The 19,530-nt window shown below is 36.9% G+C and overlaps 4 protein-coding genes and 1 long non-coding RNA gene across 6 annotated transcripts; 3 read left to right on the top strand and 2 right to left on the bottom strand.

Annotated features, from left to right (window-relative positions):
- Positions 1 to 903: 903 nt before the first annotated feature.
- On the bottom strand, positions 904 to 2,977 carry LOC108105928 (tetraspanin-17). Its single transcript, XM_017212709.1, has 2 exons — positions 2,462 to 2,977; positions 904 to 2,361 (listed from the first exon to the last, which is right to left on the bottom strand). Exons 1-2 carry the CDS (start codon positions 2,516 to 2,518, stop codon positions 1,321 to 1,323), a joined length of 1,098 nt encoding a protein of 365 aa, XP_017068198.1. The 5' UTR covers positions 2,519 to 2,977; the 3' UTR covers positions 904 to 1,320.
- A 277-nt stretch (positions 2,978 to 3,254) lies between these two features.
- Positions 3,255 to 3,678, top strand: LOC108105958. Its single transcript, XM_017212758.1, has one exon. It carries the CDS (start codon positions 3,404 to 3,406, stop codon positions 3,632 to 3,634), a length of 231 nt encoding a protein of 76 aa, XP_017068247.1. The 5' UTR covers positions 3,255 to 3,403; the 3' UTR covers positions 3,635 to 3,678.
- Positions 3,679 to 3,993: 315 nt separating this feature from the next.
- LOC108105924 (farnesol dehydrogenase) lies at positions 3,994 to 4,997 on the top strand. The gene is made up of 3 exons (XM_017212705.1): positions 3,994 to 4,577; positions 4,636 to 4,776; positions 4,842 to 4,997. Exons 1-3 carry the CDS (start codon positions 4,002 to 4,004, stop codon positions 4,881 to 4,883), a joined length of 759 nt encoding a protein of 252 aa, XP_017068194.1. The 5' UTR covers positions 3,994 to 4,001; the 3' UTR covers positions 4,884 to 4,997.
- Positions 4,998 to 8,649: 3,652 nt separating this feature from the next.
- On the bottom strand, positions 8,650 to 9,002 carry LOC108105957. The gene has a single exon (XM_017212757.2). The coding sequence runs from the start codon at positions 8,967 to 8,969 to the stop codon at positions 8,682 to 8,684; it is 288 nt and encodes a 95-aa protein (XP_017068246.1). The 5' UTR covers positions 8,970 to 9,002; the 3' UTR covers positions 8,650 to 8,681.
- A 432-nt stretch (positions 9,003 to 9,434) lies between these two features.
- On the top strand, positions 9,435 to 10,354 carry LOC108105956. 2 transcript variants are annotated; one of them, XR_001772374.1, is made up of 3 exons: positions 9,435 to 9,906; positions 9,973 to 10,056; positions 10,127 to 10,155. It is a non-coding gene; the product is annotated as an uncharacterized LOC108105956 (long non-coding RNA). The 2 variants fall into 2 exon arrangements; XR_005993729.1 differs by having other exon boundaries at positions 9,973 to 10,354.
- Positions 10,355 to 19,530: the final 9,176 nt, after the last annotated feature.

The raw sequence follows: 19,530 nt of genomic DNA, 5'->3' as shown, positions 1-19,530 counted from the left end.
GAGAATTGTTAGGGTCAAGCCCAGAACTTATCCGGAATCCGCACAGAGAAAAGCACCATCTTCAGCTTATCGTTGTTGTGTTTAGCTAAAATTAGCATGGCGAATGTACCAGAATTGTGCCAAGTTTAAGTTGATAATAGTGCCACTTCCGGGGGAGGGCCTATGTCATAACTTCACAGCGCTCTCCACATTGGGGGTGGCAAGAATTTGTGGACTCGGGGAAGCCCAATCAGTTGATAGTTTGCCTCTCAAATTATCTACTCAAGCGAGTAGTTCTTGAAAGAACTAAGTACTACGCATAACTCAACTTGCATTGAACTTGAGAGCTGGAAATTATAGTTTACCCATTTGGGCCAAGGAAAAGTTGATTGCTTTGAACTTTCAACGGACTGTTTTGAGACCGTTAAATGTTATCGATTTAAGCAGTTCGTATTGTATAGACAAGCAGTTTGTGGATTTGTGTAGCAAGCAGTGTAAGTAAGGCGTCATCTCGACACTAGGTAGCGCCACTGTTGCATTTATGCATTTGTTGCATGGGATATTTTAAATGTTGCATGCGTTAACATACTTAATTTAATAATTTTTTTTTAACGAAAATGTTAATTCTTTAATATGGTTTTATATATGAATAGTAAGTATAAAATAAAACAACATATATTTAACTTTAAGAAGCTTAAATAAACAAACTTTAAAATATATTAAATTAAGTCATTTTAAATATTTTAAAATATTATATTGATAGGATTAAATTTGAGCAAGTATGTATATACTTAGAGCAAGATTTACTTTATCAGGTTTAATTTTTTAAGAATTTTTTATTTATTATTTTTATATTAAATAATAAATGTAATTGTAAGGTTTATAATTATATTTTCTTAGTTATAAGGTACATTAGGCCTATACTTAATTAAAAATACTTGATAGAAGGTCCCGTAGACCTATTGCACTTTCAATATCCCAATTTTTAAGTATATATTTAAAACACGAAAATGATTTAGATATTAAACAAAAACTAGACATCTTCAGAATGAAAACTTTTTAGCTGATGTAAAATCATGATTTAAGTAAGATAATAAATCCGAAAATATAATATATATATATAATTATTATAATTTAATGTGTATTATCAAAGATCAAAGATATTCATACGTAATAGTCCGTTTTATATTTTACCTACAAAAAGTATCCAAAACCATGAGCAGAATTTAGTAAAATAATCATATATATATAGATATATATTTTTCAGTCCTATTCCTTATCTTAAATATTTTTGAGCGAACTTTTATATTTAACAATTTAAAACACTTTAAAAATATAAATTCACACCAAATAGTTCCTCATTTGCGATGGACGGTCGATGGATACAGGGTTTCCCAGCACCAAATTATGTTTTTTATACAAATCCCTTGGTTTTATATACAACTCCTTAAAGTCCTCACTGCTGACATGCCGGCTAGCTGGTCCCAGATATATTCCGTCGATGCTGTGACTGGAACTTTCCCTAAGCTCAACCTCAGGTTCGTATATATTTTCGATCAGAGTTTGTCGCGACTTTATCTTTTGAGCTCTCACTTCTTGTTTTGGTCTCTTCAGCCTGGCCCTTTGGGAAGCCAATCCCGTGCAGCTCATGATGATGGCTAGCAGAACACAGAACTCAATCAGGGCCAAGATCAGGCTGGCAGCCAGAAAGATGCTGTACTGCTCCCGATACCAATTGTCCAGATGGGGAAGGCAGGACTCCGTGTAGCGCTCTCTTTCGTAGGACAATCTTTCCAGAGACTGACACTGCGATTCATTGGCTGGCTTGGGATCCAGATATGCCAAAGGTTGATCTGCATTCTCCAGAACACAACAGCTAAGCGGCACTGGCCAGTTCCTTTGCCCGTAGCCCTGCAATCGCCACAGCGATGTGTCGTAGTCCAACGAACTCTTCATCCCGCAACAGCCAAAACGCAATTGTGCCAAATCCATGGCATTGGTGAACTGCTCCTGTCCCGGAACTCCATAGTTGCTCTGCAATGATCTCACCATTTGACTCTCATCCAAGCTGATCCCCAAGCATTGAGGCCAAAGGGTTATGGCCAGGCACAGCACTGATTCGGTCAAAAGCAGCATCACAACACAGAGGAAGTAGATGGTTAGGAAACAGTAGGTGTGAAGGCAGCTGGCCCAGAAACCAATGACAGCAGCCAAAATGGCCACAAAACCAGCAATAGCCACGCCCAGTGCTATATAGAAGAGCAGGGGCTGGGGCAGTGAGCTCAGCCGATCGCTAGAGGCAGCCAAAAGTCTGGAGAGCAGAATGCGTTTGTTATCCGAAAAGATATAAAGGCCGGATACGATCAGCATTAAGCCACAAAGCTGTACAAAATATTGAATGTTATTGAAAGATTTAAACTTATTTGTTCTTTAAGTAGAAACTATATAAACTTTCACTTTAGTCTACCTACTAATTACTCACCAAAAACAAAAAGTTGCATAAATTGAGCACAAATTTGTAATTAAAACAGCAGGCCATGTTGATATCAAGGCGGGTGTGGTCGTTTAAAATGAATAACAAACAAATTGATTATGATGAAATGCAATAATTGCGACATGAGCAACGATCAGTAATGGCTGTGATGTATGCCCCAATCTGCTGCATGCCTAAAAATGTATAGATACACCAAAGTGGAAACTTTAAACAGCACTTGATCCGATGCGGCACTCTGGACAGTACAATTTAAACTAAACTACGCGGAGAGAGAGAAGCAACATTCTGTGGCAAGTTCAAAGCAGCGAAAGTAAGAGAAGTAACTCTCTCTCTACGAACCCCTTTGATGGGTTTTAACTCTCATCGTAACTTTTCAAGCGTCTCGCTTAGCTTAGCAAAACAAAACTGAAAACTGAAAATGAAAATGCTGTTCCCTCCACCAAAATTAAAGTTGAAACTAGAGTCTAAAGAGAGAAACCCATGGATGGGGCGCAATGTTCGTTGCTCTTATTTGATCGCTGTGGCACCATCTCCAGCCACATGGAACCGTTTTCAGACAAAAGCCAACAAGCTGGTAAAGCAACACCACCAGTTGAACTTTAATTTTAACTAGACCCCGGAAAATTAACTATGTAATAGATGGATTAAAATCTATTCAGATGGATGTTGGTTTTTATGACAGGTACTCTATGATATTCTCTAAAATCCTAGTGGGCCTTGCCTATGGAGTAAAATCTAGTTGGATGTTGGTTTCTATGACTTGTGATAGGTTCTTTGTTTCTGAATGTTTATCTACTCGACTACGAAATCTCAGTAGGCCTCACTAAACATTTCCAGCCTATAACACTTGGCTTAAGGCCAACGAAATTTTCCTAAACATATGTTTATGTTTTTTATAAAAACATTTTAAACCTACATAAGTTGCAAATTATGCTTAAGGGTCGGTATCTGCACAAGATGCCTGTGTCGGAGCAACAGCCTCGGATTGTTAAGATAGAGCGACCAGTGCCAGGAAAACGAGCCAGCAATTTGAAAATGTCGAGCGTTCAGCCCCAGTCGTTAATGGCCAAGAAGAAAGCAAATGTAACCGAAGATCTGGGTACTCGGTTAGCGGCTCTTCAGAGACGGGTCAAAGAGTGGCAGTCCTCGGGCGGTGTCTGACATAAATATAAACTAAATTAAATGTAAATAAAATTTTGAATATTTGTATTAACTAGTTTTTGTAACGAGGAAGTTTAAGATGGTTATAAGATCTAATATAGATTATGGTTTATGGCTTAGTTTTCTTTTCTGTTAAGTAGAATCCCTCCCTGAGCAAGTATTTTATCAAATATTCCACTTTTATGACGTTTTTTATCGTTTAATTAGCTCATCTTTAACCTGGGGTGAGTGACCTACTTTATAGCGCATAGCGAATTGTCAGCAATCAATAGTTCGTTGATTGCTATGGCTTCCCGGTTGTTCTGCAGCGATTGAAAGCCAAGCGACAAGCCAGTATGATTTCAGACGTCTGTTGAACGGCATCATCATGGAGCGTTGGTGCAACAAAGTGGCCATGGTTAGTGGAGCAAGTGCCGGAATCGGTGCGGCATGCACTAGGGCCTTAATCGGTGCAGGAATGGTCGTTGTGGGTCTGGCCAGGCGACAGGAGCGAGTTGAGATGCTCCGCAATGAATTGAGGCCCGAACAGCAGTCCCGGTTGCATGCAATCAAGTGCGACATTACGCAGGAGGATCAAGTATTGAAGGCCTTTGACTGGACGTGCAGGGAGTTAGGTGGCGTTGATGTCTTGGTCAGCAATGCCGGTATTATAGGTACCGGTGAACTTAGCGAGCGGAATGACGGTGCGGCTATGAGGTCCACTGTGGAGACAAACATCATGGGCACCGTTTACTGCGTCCGCGAGTCCTTTCATTCGATGAGGAAACGAGGTTCTGAAGGTCACGTGGTTATCGTGAATAGCATTGCGGGCTATCAGGTTCCCAATCTGGGTCCCCAGCTTCCTTCGCTGAACATCTATCCGGCCACCAAGTTTGCCCTTCGCGCCATGAACGAGATCTATCGCCAGGAGTTCCAGCGGCACAAGACTCCTGTGAGGGTTTCTGTGAGTGTTTTGTTTTCTTGTTTTTAGTAGCTGTTACTAGTTTAAATTGTCTTCGCAGACCATTAGTCCGGGCATGGTTGATACGGACATCTTGCCAGAGCAGATCCAAGGGGTTATCAAAGAGCACATGCCCATGCTAAAAAGTGCTGATGTCGCCGATGCCGTTCTTTGGGCCATTGGAACTCCACCGAATGTTCAGGTAAAGTATTGGTCTTTAAATGTGGGATGATAACTAATATAAATAACTGTTCTTACTATTTATAGGTTCATAATATAACCATTAAGCCGCAAGGCGAGAAGTTTTAATCTGCTTCCTGGGATAATAAAAAATAAATTGGACAACATGCAAGCATGGTGCTTGATGCTAGTTTATAATTTTATGATTTAATGATTAGGTAAAAAATAAATAAGCAAACAAGAGTCTTTATTACATTCTTAAATTGACAGTCTAAAAAATTCCTTCAAACTCATTAATCTTAAACAGTATAAGATAAGACTTATTCCTTCTCAAGAACTACTTTTGTATGTACATTTTTGCATATTTAATATACATTAGCTAAAATTTATTTTAACCTTTAAAAATCATTATTTTTTGGATACAGTTTTTCGAATTGAAACAAAATAAGAAGCCAATTATTTATCAAATTTTATTTTATAGTTTTATAGCTCAAAAAATGATCTTGTCTTCTATTTTAAGTATAAGTTTTAAGATAGTTTTAATATACCTTCAGTAAGAGCCTATAAAGTTCCTCCGCAATCCCCAGTGTCGGCGAATTCGGTTCCCCAACCACGGATCTTACTCCACTGCAAACACCCTTTTGCCCCCCAACACTACTTTTCTCTCTGCTAAGGACTCTCTACTTTGCTTTGAGAGTGGATTTAAGAGAGCTTCGGCACAAAGTTTTGCTTTGAACGTTCCTTTTCCATATCGTTCCAAAAGAGGCTTCAAAATGCTCGACACTGCATTCTGGCTTTTTAGTTGCGTGTAGCCTTTCGCTCTGTAAACATCGACCTTTGTTCGCTGTAACCCCTTTGAGCTATTTTTTTTTAGATTTTGCATCCTTTTGCCAGCTGTTGTTGCGTGCATCTGTTGATTGTGTTTTTGCCAGAGTCTTCGAGTAGGAACTTTACAGATTTTGCTTGTCTTTTGAGAGAGATTATTTTTATCAAAATTTTAACTGATGATTGGTTTTTAGCTATATGCGTGATTAGAGATTATCTCATAAACTTACCAAAAAACTTAGTTACATTCGCCATCTCATCGCTCATTAATGTCTAAGTTTCGAATCTAAAAAGCTTTTGAAATATTTTGTAAACGAGGTCTTAAAACAATTTGTATCGAAATTTCGAAAAATTTCTGCAGAATATAAATAACTATCTAAAGCTGAGCTAACCATTAATCCTTTGCTCATATCACATATCTCTCCACATATCATGTTGGCTAAATCTCCCCAATATTGTTAGGAAACTCAATTTAAATGCACATATTACATTGAGACGAACCTGATGAGTCTGCGTCACCTCATTTGATTTCGTTGGAAAAATCTCCTTTTATTAATATTCATGAAAGCTGAAAAGTTTGTCGGTTATTTATTTAATGGGTGCTGGATTCCACCGAGTCCATTGAGGATGCTCCTGTTTTGGGTTTAAGGATGAGGGTGTGCATATGTTTAAAATGCCACGATTTGCGCTTTTTGTTTTTTAAATAAAAAATTTAAGGTAATCGTAGTCCCATTGCGTTGAAATCGCTGAGCAAAAGTTTTAATCGAATTTGATATGAAATTTACAAAAACAGTTTTACTAAGCTTCTGTTATAAGTTTTTCTTCCTTTTTAAATTAAAGTTATTTGGTAATATCCCTTAACATTCCAGCCTGAGTTGTAGAAAGATTTTCATTTCGATCTCATAAAAACGTTTAAAAATATTAGAAAGCAATGTCTATAGAATAAATCACCTCTTATCACGACATTGCATCACCCTCAATACATTCTAACACCCATAAAAACTTTCATTTAACATGGAATAAACAAACATTTTTAAAAATTCGTTCGAGGACCCATAAATTAAGTATAGAAAACTGTGTCACCTATGCGTGCTAGCTGCTCCAATGAAATAAAATTAGAAAAATATAACCATAAATAAATGTTTAGCGGCTAATTTGGCAAATGTAAACTTGAATATAAAATATATTTTCCTATTTCCATATAAATTAGCGTAAGCCCCCGTCATCGATAAGGCAATTAATGTGCTGAGAGCAGGCCGCTATGCAAATGGTCATATGTTAAACGCCAGCCACCGAAATGACATCGATGTGAGATTATAAATCACGGATGGGGACGGTGTGCTGCCCTCGTACTCGATGGCTATACAAGTGCTATTAAAAGCCATACCGATGAACCCTAGTACTCGTAAATCATAAAGGAAGCGGCGCCTTTGCAGTGCCTACCTTGGCTCTTAGGACCTTGTCTTTATTGTTTTGAAATTTATGTCCTGGAATGGCACTTCGCAATCGGCATTGTCTTGGCTGGGTTTGGTTTTAACCGATAGGCAAACTAAATTGAATGTTAAAATAGATTTATTTTGTTTAGTGCTAAGCCATTGTCTTAAACTTATTACTCCTTATTTTTGAAAATATTTTTTTCTTTAGCAAACTTATGTGATAGTTTTCTTTAATCGATTAAGATTTCGGAATTCTGTATTCAGTCTGCTGCCTTTCCCTTCAATGCCCCGTAAAGTATGCAAATAATAAATTCACAAGATAAACGAAGCTGACGTCATTGACTTCACAGGATATACTGTAGACGAACGGATTGGATGGATATTCAGAATGGTGAATTCAGGACACTTGCCTTGATGACAGGCCAGGCTTTACACCGACTGCGTTCGGCTCAATTCATTCCATCAAGTTAAATAGAATCTGTATGAGCTTCTGGAAACATCAGCTGCCTGCTGGCTGCTTTTACTATAGCAAATGAAACTTTATTGTCTTATTGGGCAAATACAAAGTGCATGGGCGGATAAAGAATGAAATTTTAAGAGGAGTTTTTAAAATATATTTTAAAGAAGAGTTTTGCTTTGACAATTGCATTTAAGTATTGCATTTTTTCGCATTAATATTTGCACCAATAAGTAGGTTTTGGTCTTTAAGCTTTAAGATCTAAGTAATATAGTCCTGAAAGCCTTCTGACTACATCACTGATGCTCTACATCTACTTCATTATGTGATTTTGGTTTACTTTATATAAAGAAAGATGTCAACTTTGAATGATATCGTTGACTTGAAACAGTACATACGATACCATAGTTTTAAGATAAACTCCGAAGTGGCTCCGAAGAAAAGCTTAAAAAGCTTCATAGCAAAATTATTTAGCGAGGATCACTTAATTGGATCAGCTAAATTGAATTCACTCTGCTTTATTCTTGCCAAAAATGCATGCTTAAATTATATAATAAAAGAAAAACAAGAACTCTTATGGCTTGGTAGATACCATAAATAATGGTTGATTCGGCAGCACATAATTTGTGTGCCGGGCACAAAATTCCATGACTCTCTCTCTCTTCTTAGCCGCTCGCAACGGCCATGGACCATGGCTCATATGCTTTTCATTTTCATTGGTTATTTGTCGCTTGAGTTGCTTTTCGGCCATAAAGATTATAATCTTTGTATGCTACACGGACAGCAACAATAACAATAAAAAAGGAATTTGCTCTACCAAACCCGAAAGTTGGGTTGGAATATTTCTCTACCCAAAAAAAATATTTTAGCATGATGTAAGAAAAAGTGAAAGACCGAGAGAGAAAGAAAATATAGAGGAAAAACTTAAAGTTTATCTTGCAGAAAATTAAACTTGATAATAGGTTCTTTTAGACTAAGAAAACAAATACCACAAACGCCATAAAATATTGGTTATGTTGGTTATTTATGACTGAAGACTTTGAAGCCTTGTTAGTATTATCCCTACCCACTATTTGCACTACCTATAACCCATAATTAAAAAAGAACTCCTTCTTATTATAATTGAAATATAGTTTTTTTTCTTTATTTTATAAATTTTTGGTATCACTTAAATCTAATTATATATAATTTTGAAAGTCTATGGGTGTGTTAAATATGATTTTCACTTCTAGTAGTAGACAAAGTGAAATTCTCTTTGGATTCCAAAAGGGGAAATCTGTTTATGAATTGGACAACATCCTCCGACTGGCGATTTATGCGCTCAGCTCTTAGTTTCCGGTCATTTGTGATGTCTCTTAGGAATGTTGACCAGTTAGATGCCAGATTGGGCAGTTTTTCGATTGATATCTCAGTAGGCATCATTGCACTTTTCTTGCAATTCTTCACTTGCCCAACGGAGGAATTCTCATTGGTGGTTACAGCTACAACGTTTGGCATTTTTGATTATTTGAGATAAGTTGACTGTTGAGATAAGACTCTGGAAGCAGACTAATTTGAAAGTATTCATGCTTTGGTTTATATAGATCTAAGCAGGTAAATTTACATAACTCTTCTGCAATGGATTCAGGTAAAAATGGTAAAAAACCCAACCTAACTGAAACTGTAACCAAGAAAGGATCAGGTAGAGTACTAACAGCTGCACTCCAAACCCTGCTTAATAATCTCCTAACAGATGGAAGGACCTAATAAACTAATAAACCCATAAAAACCATAAAAGAGGTAAGCTTAGGTAACTTAAGTATTCCAAAAACTATTATTTAAGAAAACCTAATATGTGGTTTTAAACACTAGAAAGTTCGATACATTTTATAGATTGGAAGAAGGAACTAATAAAGTGCCAATCGATTAACTATTATTTTAATCTAGAAGGCTTTTTGATTTGGCAAGCAGTAATGTCAAATTTCTAGCTTGTTATATCTGTAATTTATACAAACAAATTGTCGTACCTCTCTCAGCCTTATTGAGTTTACTTTTCGTTACCAAATTTGAATACCCTCAAGAACATCCAGAAGCAGCAAGATGCCCCTTTCTGAGCAACAACTGAAAATTATACGGATGCGGCGTTCATTTGCATCTGGAAAAATGACAACGGAGGATCTTAAAAATCGAGTTTTAGCTCTTCACCAAAGAGTACGTGATTGGAAGGCCATTCAGAAGAAGGAAGTGGATCAGAATTTAAGTTTATGGAAATCTCACATGACAGATTTTTAGTTTAATAAAGGTCGAGAAGTGCAAAGTGCAAAGTGCACTGAGAAGAAGTAAACCTTTTCTTTTTAATGTTTTTTATTTAATTTATATTCGAGAGATTCAGAATGGAAGACTTTTTGCAAAGAGTTGCTTGTATTTTCCCCAACGAGTACTTTTCTTTTTTAAGGTATGCTTAAATATTTTCACAGTCTGCAGTTTTTTTTGCAGAATATTCATACACATTCCATTCCAGCATTCTGTCGCCTGCGAAATTGAGCAATTTAATTATACTCGTATGGAAAAATAATGATGCTGCCTCCGCACATTCTCTGGAAAGGTAAACATTGACATCCAATGAAGGCTTCAAAATGCCGGGGCGACAATTGCAATTAATTGCATATTTTAAGCCATTCCAGATTGGAACCGCAGACACCGTGAATAACAATAACAACAACAATTGCTGTACAAAAAAAAAAATATATATATATATATGTTTAATGTCCATAATAAAAAAATGTTCATAGTAAAAAACAAAAGGATCGGCTTGACCGTTATCAAAGGAAAGAAATTAATTGGTCTTTATGCCAAAAATTAACAATTATGACAATAAAAATGCATTCTGTTTATTATGGGAATTCCTGAATTGTAATTTGAAATTTATCAGGGTAATAAATATGCTTAAAAGGGGTTAAAAAGATGTACAGTTTGTTTGGAAAAGTAAAAATATCAAAAATAATTAATAAAAAATTTCAGGAACTTCTTTGCATACCAACTTCTTAAAGCTAAAAAAACGTATTTCCCATTCAACCCCACTCAAAGTGTAACTTTATTTTAGTTTCTGTGGCACCCCAGATAATAAGTACTTTCACATTTAATGGCATTCTTGGTGCCTACACGCTGTGCAATTGCCTATCTTTGCCTGCTTTGCCCAACAAATACTTTCAAGATGCCTCCACATGAATATTCGCGACTTTTACAAGTTTTTGGGCAGGCCCCCCTTAAAAACAGGAAACAAAAAGGAGATCCTAGGAAGGGAATCATAGCGTGTGTGTGCTTGTGTTTGCCACTTGACAGTCGTTTAAATGCATTAAAATATTACCTTCTTCAGCATGAGCAAAACAAAACAGAGGCAAGGGCAAACATGACATCCGCCAAATTTTCACATGCGATAGACGTTTTTGGGGAAAGTATAAAGTTGAAGAGGGAAGGGGAATGTTACGCCCACTCGTAGAAGGCCAGGGAAAAATCAAATCATCAGCCAAGGACGCGCCAAACCAATGACTGCAACAATGGTGAAAGGATAACTTTGGCGTGGCTGTCTGCTATGCGGACAGGAAAAGGGTTTGCCACAGAGTATCGAAGTGGATGGGGATGGAATGACTGACTGAGTCGACTAGTTAACACAAATTGAAATTTTTGAGCCAGCAGACCGAAAAATAGGAATCCTAAAACGAAGCTATGAGAAGCGTTTCTCAATTTTTAAATTCTTTTTAAAGTTTTTTGTAATTTTTTGAACATGTTTCTGCGATTCTGATAAGAAGTTTTCGGTGGGAATTTCGTTAAAAAAAATTCTTCGGACACCCCCAATCTACAAATATTCAAAATTACTTTTAAATTAATAAATTTAGAACCAAATATCACATTCTGAATTTGCCAGGACCTAAGACTCCAAGCATACGAAAACCGAAAGGAGAAAAACTACCAAAAACTTTGGGGGAACAGAAAAAATAGAAAAGCCTTACAAGCAGAAAAGGAATCAGGAGTGGCCGGCGGAAAACAAAATATTCATGAACACAGCAGTCTTATAAATAAATTGTAGCCCCCAGCGCAGAACCCATCATTGGCACTTCCACCCTTAAACTCAGTGGCGGCACCCACAGCGCCATCCTTGTTGTCCTCTGCCGATGCAGCTGCTATACGTATACTATACCATGGTACGCCACCAAAAAAATGAGAAGAAAATGGCCCGAAAAACTTAAAAATATGCTAACAGAGAGTGAGAAAAGGAAGAGCATCAAGCTTTTATGATGGTTCGATTTCGTGGAATTAGCAATGAGCAAGAATTGCAACAGGATGGAAGTGGCAGTAGGAGGTCGACCATTTGCCACTGAAAAGTAGTCGCTTATGCAAGAGGCGAATTTTTAATAATACCATCGAGGTTGCCCAAGGACTTGGAAATGGTGGCAAATGACTGTGGAGTGGCGAATACATAATGCAGCGGCCATCAGAGTGCAACCTGTAAATACACTCAGCAGAATGGGTATAGTGGTAGTAACTCTGAAAGAGTAGGCTTCTAAAAGTAGGTGGGTAACTGCCCTAGGACTTTATTTTCTATTAAAATACCTCAAGGCAACATAATTTTAAATAATTTATCGAAATATTAAACAATAAGTCTGGATTTCATAAAGGTGCCTAAAAGAAGGCTATATTTTATGTACTGTAAGCGTGGTGGCTGCATCATGAACTGTGAAGGTAGAAAGCTTTAAAAAACTTAAATATCTGGCAATATAATATAATTATAAAATCTTTATTAAATCCTAATTTATCTAAGACAAAGCTAGCGTGCTATCCATTCTAATTAATTTAAGCCATTGACATTGACAGGAAATCCCGATTATATGCAATTTGCCAAACTTTGAACTCCAGTTAAGGGATCGTTAAGTGAAGGCAATCGTCAGCCGGAGGCGGTTGGCGACAAAAAGCCATAAAATAAATTATTTCAAGAATCAATTACAACTAATAGCACAGACCAGCTGGAAACCAATTTAATTCACTTGAGCTGCATACGTAGCGCTTTTGCCAAAAGGATGAAGTGGAGTCTGTATGCCAGAGAGGGACAAAATTCCGAACCCAATGGCCCCTTCCGTTGATTTCCAATGTCTCCGAGTGGTTTGAATGTGTTCATTCTCGGTCTTCTCTCTCTGCTCTGGATGTATGTAAATCACATATGCGATGATTTAAGCCAATGCATAATTGATTGTAATGCTTGGCAAGCCGATTTCGGTTTGCATAAGCACAAGGCCAAGCACAGCAGCCAGCAGTCCTCGGAAATTAGCCAGTTAGCCATGTGTGGAGGAGCCCGAGGTGGGGTGCAAGGGATCTTTGAAAGCTTTCCTTTGTAAATTGACTGAGTACCAATCAATAGGTTAAGGCAATTATAGTAAGGATAAGGCTAAGGCTAAGACTAAAAGGAAACTGGGAGAACAACCAATAGACATGAACTACTCCCATCGATTAAAGTTGAAAAAGATTTGAGTTGGAACTCCATTTAGCCGCTATACAAATGATAATAAGGATTTAATTGCTATCAAAAATCTGAGTGTCCTTTTTACTTCTGCTTCCGGCGAGTACGTTGACCACCGGTTAATTTGCTTGGTGGATTTGCTGACTTCCGACTTTAAGTTGCTGGACGAACACGATTGCGTTGCTATGTGCCCGGAATTTTCAATTAATTTTAATTTCATGTCAACACCTTCGCCCGACAATTGCTGGATGCATTCGTAGGCAGAAAGCTGCTCTTTCGGAAGCGTAATTATCCTTATACTCCAATCTGAAGCTCATCTGGCCTTTTCCCCATCTCTGTCTCTCTCTCTCTCAATTAACCAAAAGAATGTTAGGCAGCACTCAGAGTGGTCTGAAGGAGGTGAGAGTAGCCTAGGGAACGTAGGTGGACATGTTCGTTGAAGGACATTAACCTGGCAGCCAAGGTACACGCACGTGTGCGGAATCTGCAATGGCTTGGGTTATAGAAAAAGACAGAAGAAAGAAGGGTGACGATGACAACTTGGAATTAGCACCTTTTAAGAGTTTAATTTAGAATATTTTTAGATTTTTAAGTTATAAATTAGTAAGCTAGCTAGCCTAGTCCTTAAAAATTTGAATATATATTTCAAGAACTTGTAAAATTTGACCTAAACGTATAAGTAGAGCTTTTCATTGCAAACGCGCTATTATGTTAAAGGGACAATTCATTTAAAATGTGCTTACCATTAATACTTATAACCTCCATAACGGGCAAGTTCTGAGCAATTTGCAGTTAATTTATGGCAATGTCCGCAATGGTTGCATTTTCTTTGGTTGCCCAGCCATTCATATTGTTGTGGCACCTCTCCTTATGATAAGTTGACTCCCCATGAAAAGTTGGCGGACTTGGTTGTCCGACTCTGCTCAGCTCTTAACCGTCCTTGCATTTGCATTTCAATAATTAAGTGTTATTGTGGGTAGTTGGCTTGTTTTTCCTTGCTACTTTGTTTGTTTTTATTTTTCCACATATTCATATGGACTGAATGGTCTGAAGGTGCATGCGTGCCATTCAACTGCAGACAGAGGCACATTAAAAATATAACAACAATGAAGTTGTGTGTGGCTGATATTAATTCAGTTGCAATAACTTGAACAATAAAAGCAGGGTTGCCAAGAAGCCCCCAAGCCCTGCACTTACCCACACACACACACATTATGGCAGGCAAGTTTTTCACATTCTTGGCATTTTATTTATTGTATGATTCAACAATTTACCTAGGTTAGGCGATGTGAATATTAAATTATCCTTTTGTGCGGCAGCCAAGAAAAAGGAGAGTAATGCATTTGAACAAAGGGACACGTAGTATTTTACCATGGACTTTGAGCGAAAAGTGACTTCCTTTTTTCCTGCCGAGATATGCATAATTAATTTGTCTCCGTTTAAGGGGGAAAATTATTTATTTACATATCCATTTTCTTGATGAGGAACAGAAGTTTCAAGCGAAATTGAATTTTCTTTTTTTAGAGTTACAAAATTTAATAATTAAATGGCAAAACTGACTGACTTTTAGTTGTCCTTTAAATAAGTTGAGATGTTATAAGAACCTGGAACTAAAGGTAAGCTTGAACAGGTTTTAAATATAGGGGATAACAAAGTGGTGGTATAAAGGTTACAATATAAATACAATATTTCTATTCATTAACAGCTTAAATTACATTAAATTACATCAGACTTCAAGGTGTTACATATATCTTAACGGGAGATCGTGTGGGTGGAATCTTTTGAGCCTTCTCCTTCTTGGTCTCCAAATTAGCCTCTTCGCCAGGGAGTTAGGATCATTGCCAAGGAGTCTGAAGTAGCTTTCAGCATGCGTTCGACAAACATCGCCTATCATTGGGATTTGTAGATCTCTTTCTATGTCCCTGGTTCTCATGTACCATAGGGCATTGCGAATCGATCTGACAATCTTACTTTGCGCTACACGTATTTGGTTTAAGTTCGACTTAGACGCTACGCCGTAGACCTGTAGTGCATATTTCCAGATTGGACTGATGATCGATTTGTAAATTCGTACTTTGTTGGACAAAGAAAGCTTATTTCTTGCCGTGAGTAGCCAGGACATACTTGCTGCCTTTGAAAGCACTGACTGCTTCACCATTGTTGTGTGCCTCTGGAAGATGAGCCCTCTATCCAAAATCACACCAAGGTACTCGTAGTGTGGCCCGTGACGAAGCACAGAACCGAGCATGGAAATGCCTGGGCAGCTTTTTGGCCTTGTGGAGAAAGTGACACAGGCACATTTGTTGCAGTTTATGCCTATGTTCCAGTCGGTTGTCCATTTAACAAAACTTGATACGTACTCCTGCAGGCCTATGGTTGCAACGTCTATGCTAGGATTCCGGACCATAACCGCTGTGTCGTCGGCGTATGTTGCGATTAGCATGTCATCATCGTCAACTTCAGTACAACACCAGGAATAGGGACAGATCGATTTTCGCATTTTTGGAAAGGGGTAAAATCATAAAATTGTACGAAAAATCTGAAAAAAATGCACTTTTTGAGTGTGGTACACAGTTCGACGGGGAATTTAAATACTAACTCAACAAGATATAACATTCCATGATACGATCATCCTTGGCTTTGTAATGAGGAAAATACTGATATTTTGAGACTCAAATCGGGACAGAGCGATTTTCGCATTTTGGAAAGGGGGTAACATCATAAAATTTTACGAAAAATCTGAAAAAATGCACTTTTTGAGTGTGGTACACAGTTCGACGGGGAATTTAAATACTAACTCAACAAGATATAACATTCCATGATACGATCATATTTGGCTTTGTAATGAGGAAAATATTGATATTTTGAGACTCAAATCGGGACAGAGCGATTTTCGCATTTTTGGAAAGGGGTAACATCATAAAATTTTACGAAAAATCTGAAAAAATGCACTTTTTGAGTGTGGTACACAGTTCGACGGGGAATTTAAATACGAACTCAACAAGATATAACATTCCATGATACGATCATATTTGGCTTTGTAATGAGGAAAATACTGATATTTTGAGACTCAAATCGGGACAGAGCGATTTTCGCATTTTTGGAAAGGGGTAACATCATAAAATTTTACGAAAAATCTGAAAAAATGCACTTTTTGAGTGTGGTACACAGTTCGACGGGGAATTTAAATACGAACTCAACAAGATATAACATTCCATGATACGATCATATTTGGCTTTGTAATGAGGAAAATACTGATATTTTGAGACTCAAATCGGGACAGAGCGATTTTCGCATTTTTGGAAAGGGGTAACATCATAAAATTTTACGAAAAATCTGAAAAAATGCACTTTTTGAGTGTGGTACACAGTTCGACGGGGAATTTAAATACGAACTCAACAAGATATAACATTCCATGATACGATCATATTTGGCTTTGTAATGAGGAAAATACTGATATTTTGAGACTCAAATCGGGACAGAGCGATTTTCGCATTTTTGGAAAGGGGTAACATCATAAAATTTTACGAAAAATCTGAAAAAATTCACTTTTTGAGTGTGGTACACAGTTCGACGGGGAATTTAAATACGAACTCAACAAGATATAACATTCCATGATACGATCATATTTGGCTTTGTAATGAGGAAAATACTGATATTTTGAGACTCAAATCGGGACAGAGCGATTTTCGCATTTTTGGAAAGGGGTAACATCATAAAATTTTACGAAAAATCTGAAAAAATGCACTTTTTGAGTGTGGTACACAGTTCGACGGGGAATTTAAATACGAACTCAACAAGATATAACATTCCATGATACGATCATCTTTGGCTTTGTAATGAGGAAAATACTGATATTTTGAGACTCAAATCGGGACAGAGCGATTTTCGCATTTTTGGAAAGGGGTAACATCATAAAATTTTACGAAAAATCTGAAAAAATGCACTTTTTGAGTGTGGTACACAGTTCGACGGGGAATTTAAATACGAACTCAACAAGATATAACATTCCATGATACGATCATCTTTGGCTTTGTAATGAGGAAAATACTGATATTTTGAGACTCAAATCGGGACAGAGCGATTTTCGCATTTTTGGAAAGGGGTAACATCATAAAATTTTACGAAAAATCTGAAAAAAATCACTTTTTGAGTGTGGTACACAGTTCGACGGGGAATTTAAATACGAACTCAACAAGATATAACATTCCATGATACGATCATCTTTGGCTCTGTAATGAGGAAAATACTGATATTTTGAGACTCAAATCGGGACAGAGCGATTTTCGCATTTTTGGAAAGGGGTAACATCATAAAATTTTACGAAAAATCTGAAAAAATTCACTTTTTGAGTGTGGTACACAGTTCGACGGGGAATTTAAATACGAACTCAACAAGATATAACATTCCATGATACGATCATCTTTGGCTCTGTAATGAGGAAAATACTGATATTTTGAGACTCAAATCGGGACAGAGCGATTTTCGCATTTTTGGAAAGGGGTAACATCATAAAATTTTACGAAAAATCTGAAAAAATGCACTTTTTGAGTGTGGTACACAGTTCGACGGGGAATTTAAATACGAACTCAACAAGATATAACATTCCATGATACGATCATCTTTGGCTTTGTAATGAGGAAAATACTGATATTTTGAGACTCAAATCGGGACAGAGCGATTTTCGCATTTTGGAAAGGGGTAACATCATAAAATTTTACGAAAAATCTGAAAAAATTCACTTTTTGAGTGTGGTACACAGTTCGACGGGGAATTTAAATACGAACTCAACAAGATATAACATTCCATGATACGATCATCTTTGGCTTTGTAATGAGGAAAATACTGATATTTTGAGACTCAAATCGGGACAGAGCGATTTTCGCATTTTTGGAAAGGGGTAACATCATAAAATTTTACGAAAAATCTGAAAAAATGCACTTTTTGAGTGTGGTACACAGTTCGACGGGGAATTTAAATACGAACTCAACAAGATATAACATTCCATGATACGATCATCTTTGGCTTTGTAATGAGGAAAATATTGATATTTTGAGACTCAAATCGGGACAGAGCGATTTTCGCATTTTTGGAAAGGGGTAACATCATAAAATTTTACGAAAAATCTGAAAAAATTCACTTTTTGAGTGTGGTACACAGTTCGACGGGGAATTTAAATACGAACTCAACAAGATATAACATTCCATGATACGATCATATTTGGCTTTGTAATGAGGAAAATACTGATATTTTGAGACTCAAATCGGGACAGAGCGATTTTCGCATTTTTGGAAAGGGGTAACATCATAAAATTTTACGAAAAATCTGAAAAAATTCACTTTTTGAGTGTGGTACACAGTTCGACGGGGAATTTAAATACGAACTCAACAAGATATAACATTCCATGATACGATCATCTTTGGCTTTGTAATGAGGAAAATACTGATATTTTGAGACTCAAATCGGGACAGAGCGATTTTCGCATTTTTGGAAAGGGGTAACATCATAAAATTTTACGAAAAATCTGAAAAAATGCACTTTTTGAGTGTGGTACACAGTTCGACGGGGAATTTAAATACGAACTCAACAAGATATAACATTCCATGATACGATCATCTTTGGCTTTGTAATGAGGAAAATACTGATATTTTGAGACTCAAATCGGGACAGAGCGATTTTCGCATTTTTGGAAAGGGGTAACATCATAAAATTTTACGAAAAATCTGAAAAAATGCACTTTTTGAGTGTGGTACACAGTTCGACGGGGAATTTAAATACGAACTCAACAAGATATAACATTCCATGATACGATCATCTTTGGCTTTGTAATGAGGAAAATACTGATATTTTGAGACTCAAATCGGGACAGAGCGATTTTCGCATTTTTGGAAAGGGGTAACATCATAAAATTTTACGAAAAATCTGAAAAAATTCACTTTTTGAGTGTGGTACACAGTTCGACGGGGAATTTAAATACGAACTCAACAAGATATAACATTCCATGATACGATCATATTTGGCTTTGTAATGAGGAAAATATTGATATTTTGAGACTCAAATCGGGACAGAGCGATTTTCGCATTTTTGGAAAGGGGTAACATCATAAAATTTTACGAAAAATCTGAAAAAATGCACTTTTTGAGTGTGGTACACAGTTCGACGGGGAATTTAAATACGAACTCAACAAGATATAACATTCCATGATACGATCATCTTTGGCTTTGTAATGAGGAAAATACTGATATTTTGAGACTCAAATCGGGACAGAGCGATTTTCGCATTTTTGGAAAGGGGTAACATCATAAAATTTTACGAAAAATCTGAAAAAATGCACTTTTTGAGTGTGGTACACAGTTCGACGGGGAATTTAAATACGAACTCAACAAGATATAACATTCCATGATACGATCATCTTTGGCTTTGTAATGAGGAAAATACTGATATTTTGAGACTCAAATCGGGACAGAGCGATTTTCGCATTTTTGGAAAGGGGTAACATCATAAAATTTTACGAAAAATCTGAAAAAATTCACTTTTTGAGTGTGGTACACAGTTCGACGGGGAATT

Source organism: Drosophila eugracilis, unplaced genomic scaffold (genome assembly GCF_018153835.1).
Source record: "Drosophila eugracilis isolate 14026-0451.02 unplaced genomic scaffold, ASM1815383v1 contig_2154, whole genome shotgun sequence".
NCBI classification, from domain to species: domain Eukaryota; kingdom Metazoa; phylum Arthropoda; class Insecta; order Diptera; family Drosophilidae; genus Drosophila; species Drosophila eugracilis.
Note: the sequence above shows the minus strand (reverse complement) of the source record. Positions and strands in the feature narration are given on the sequence as shown.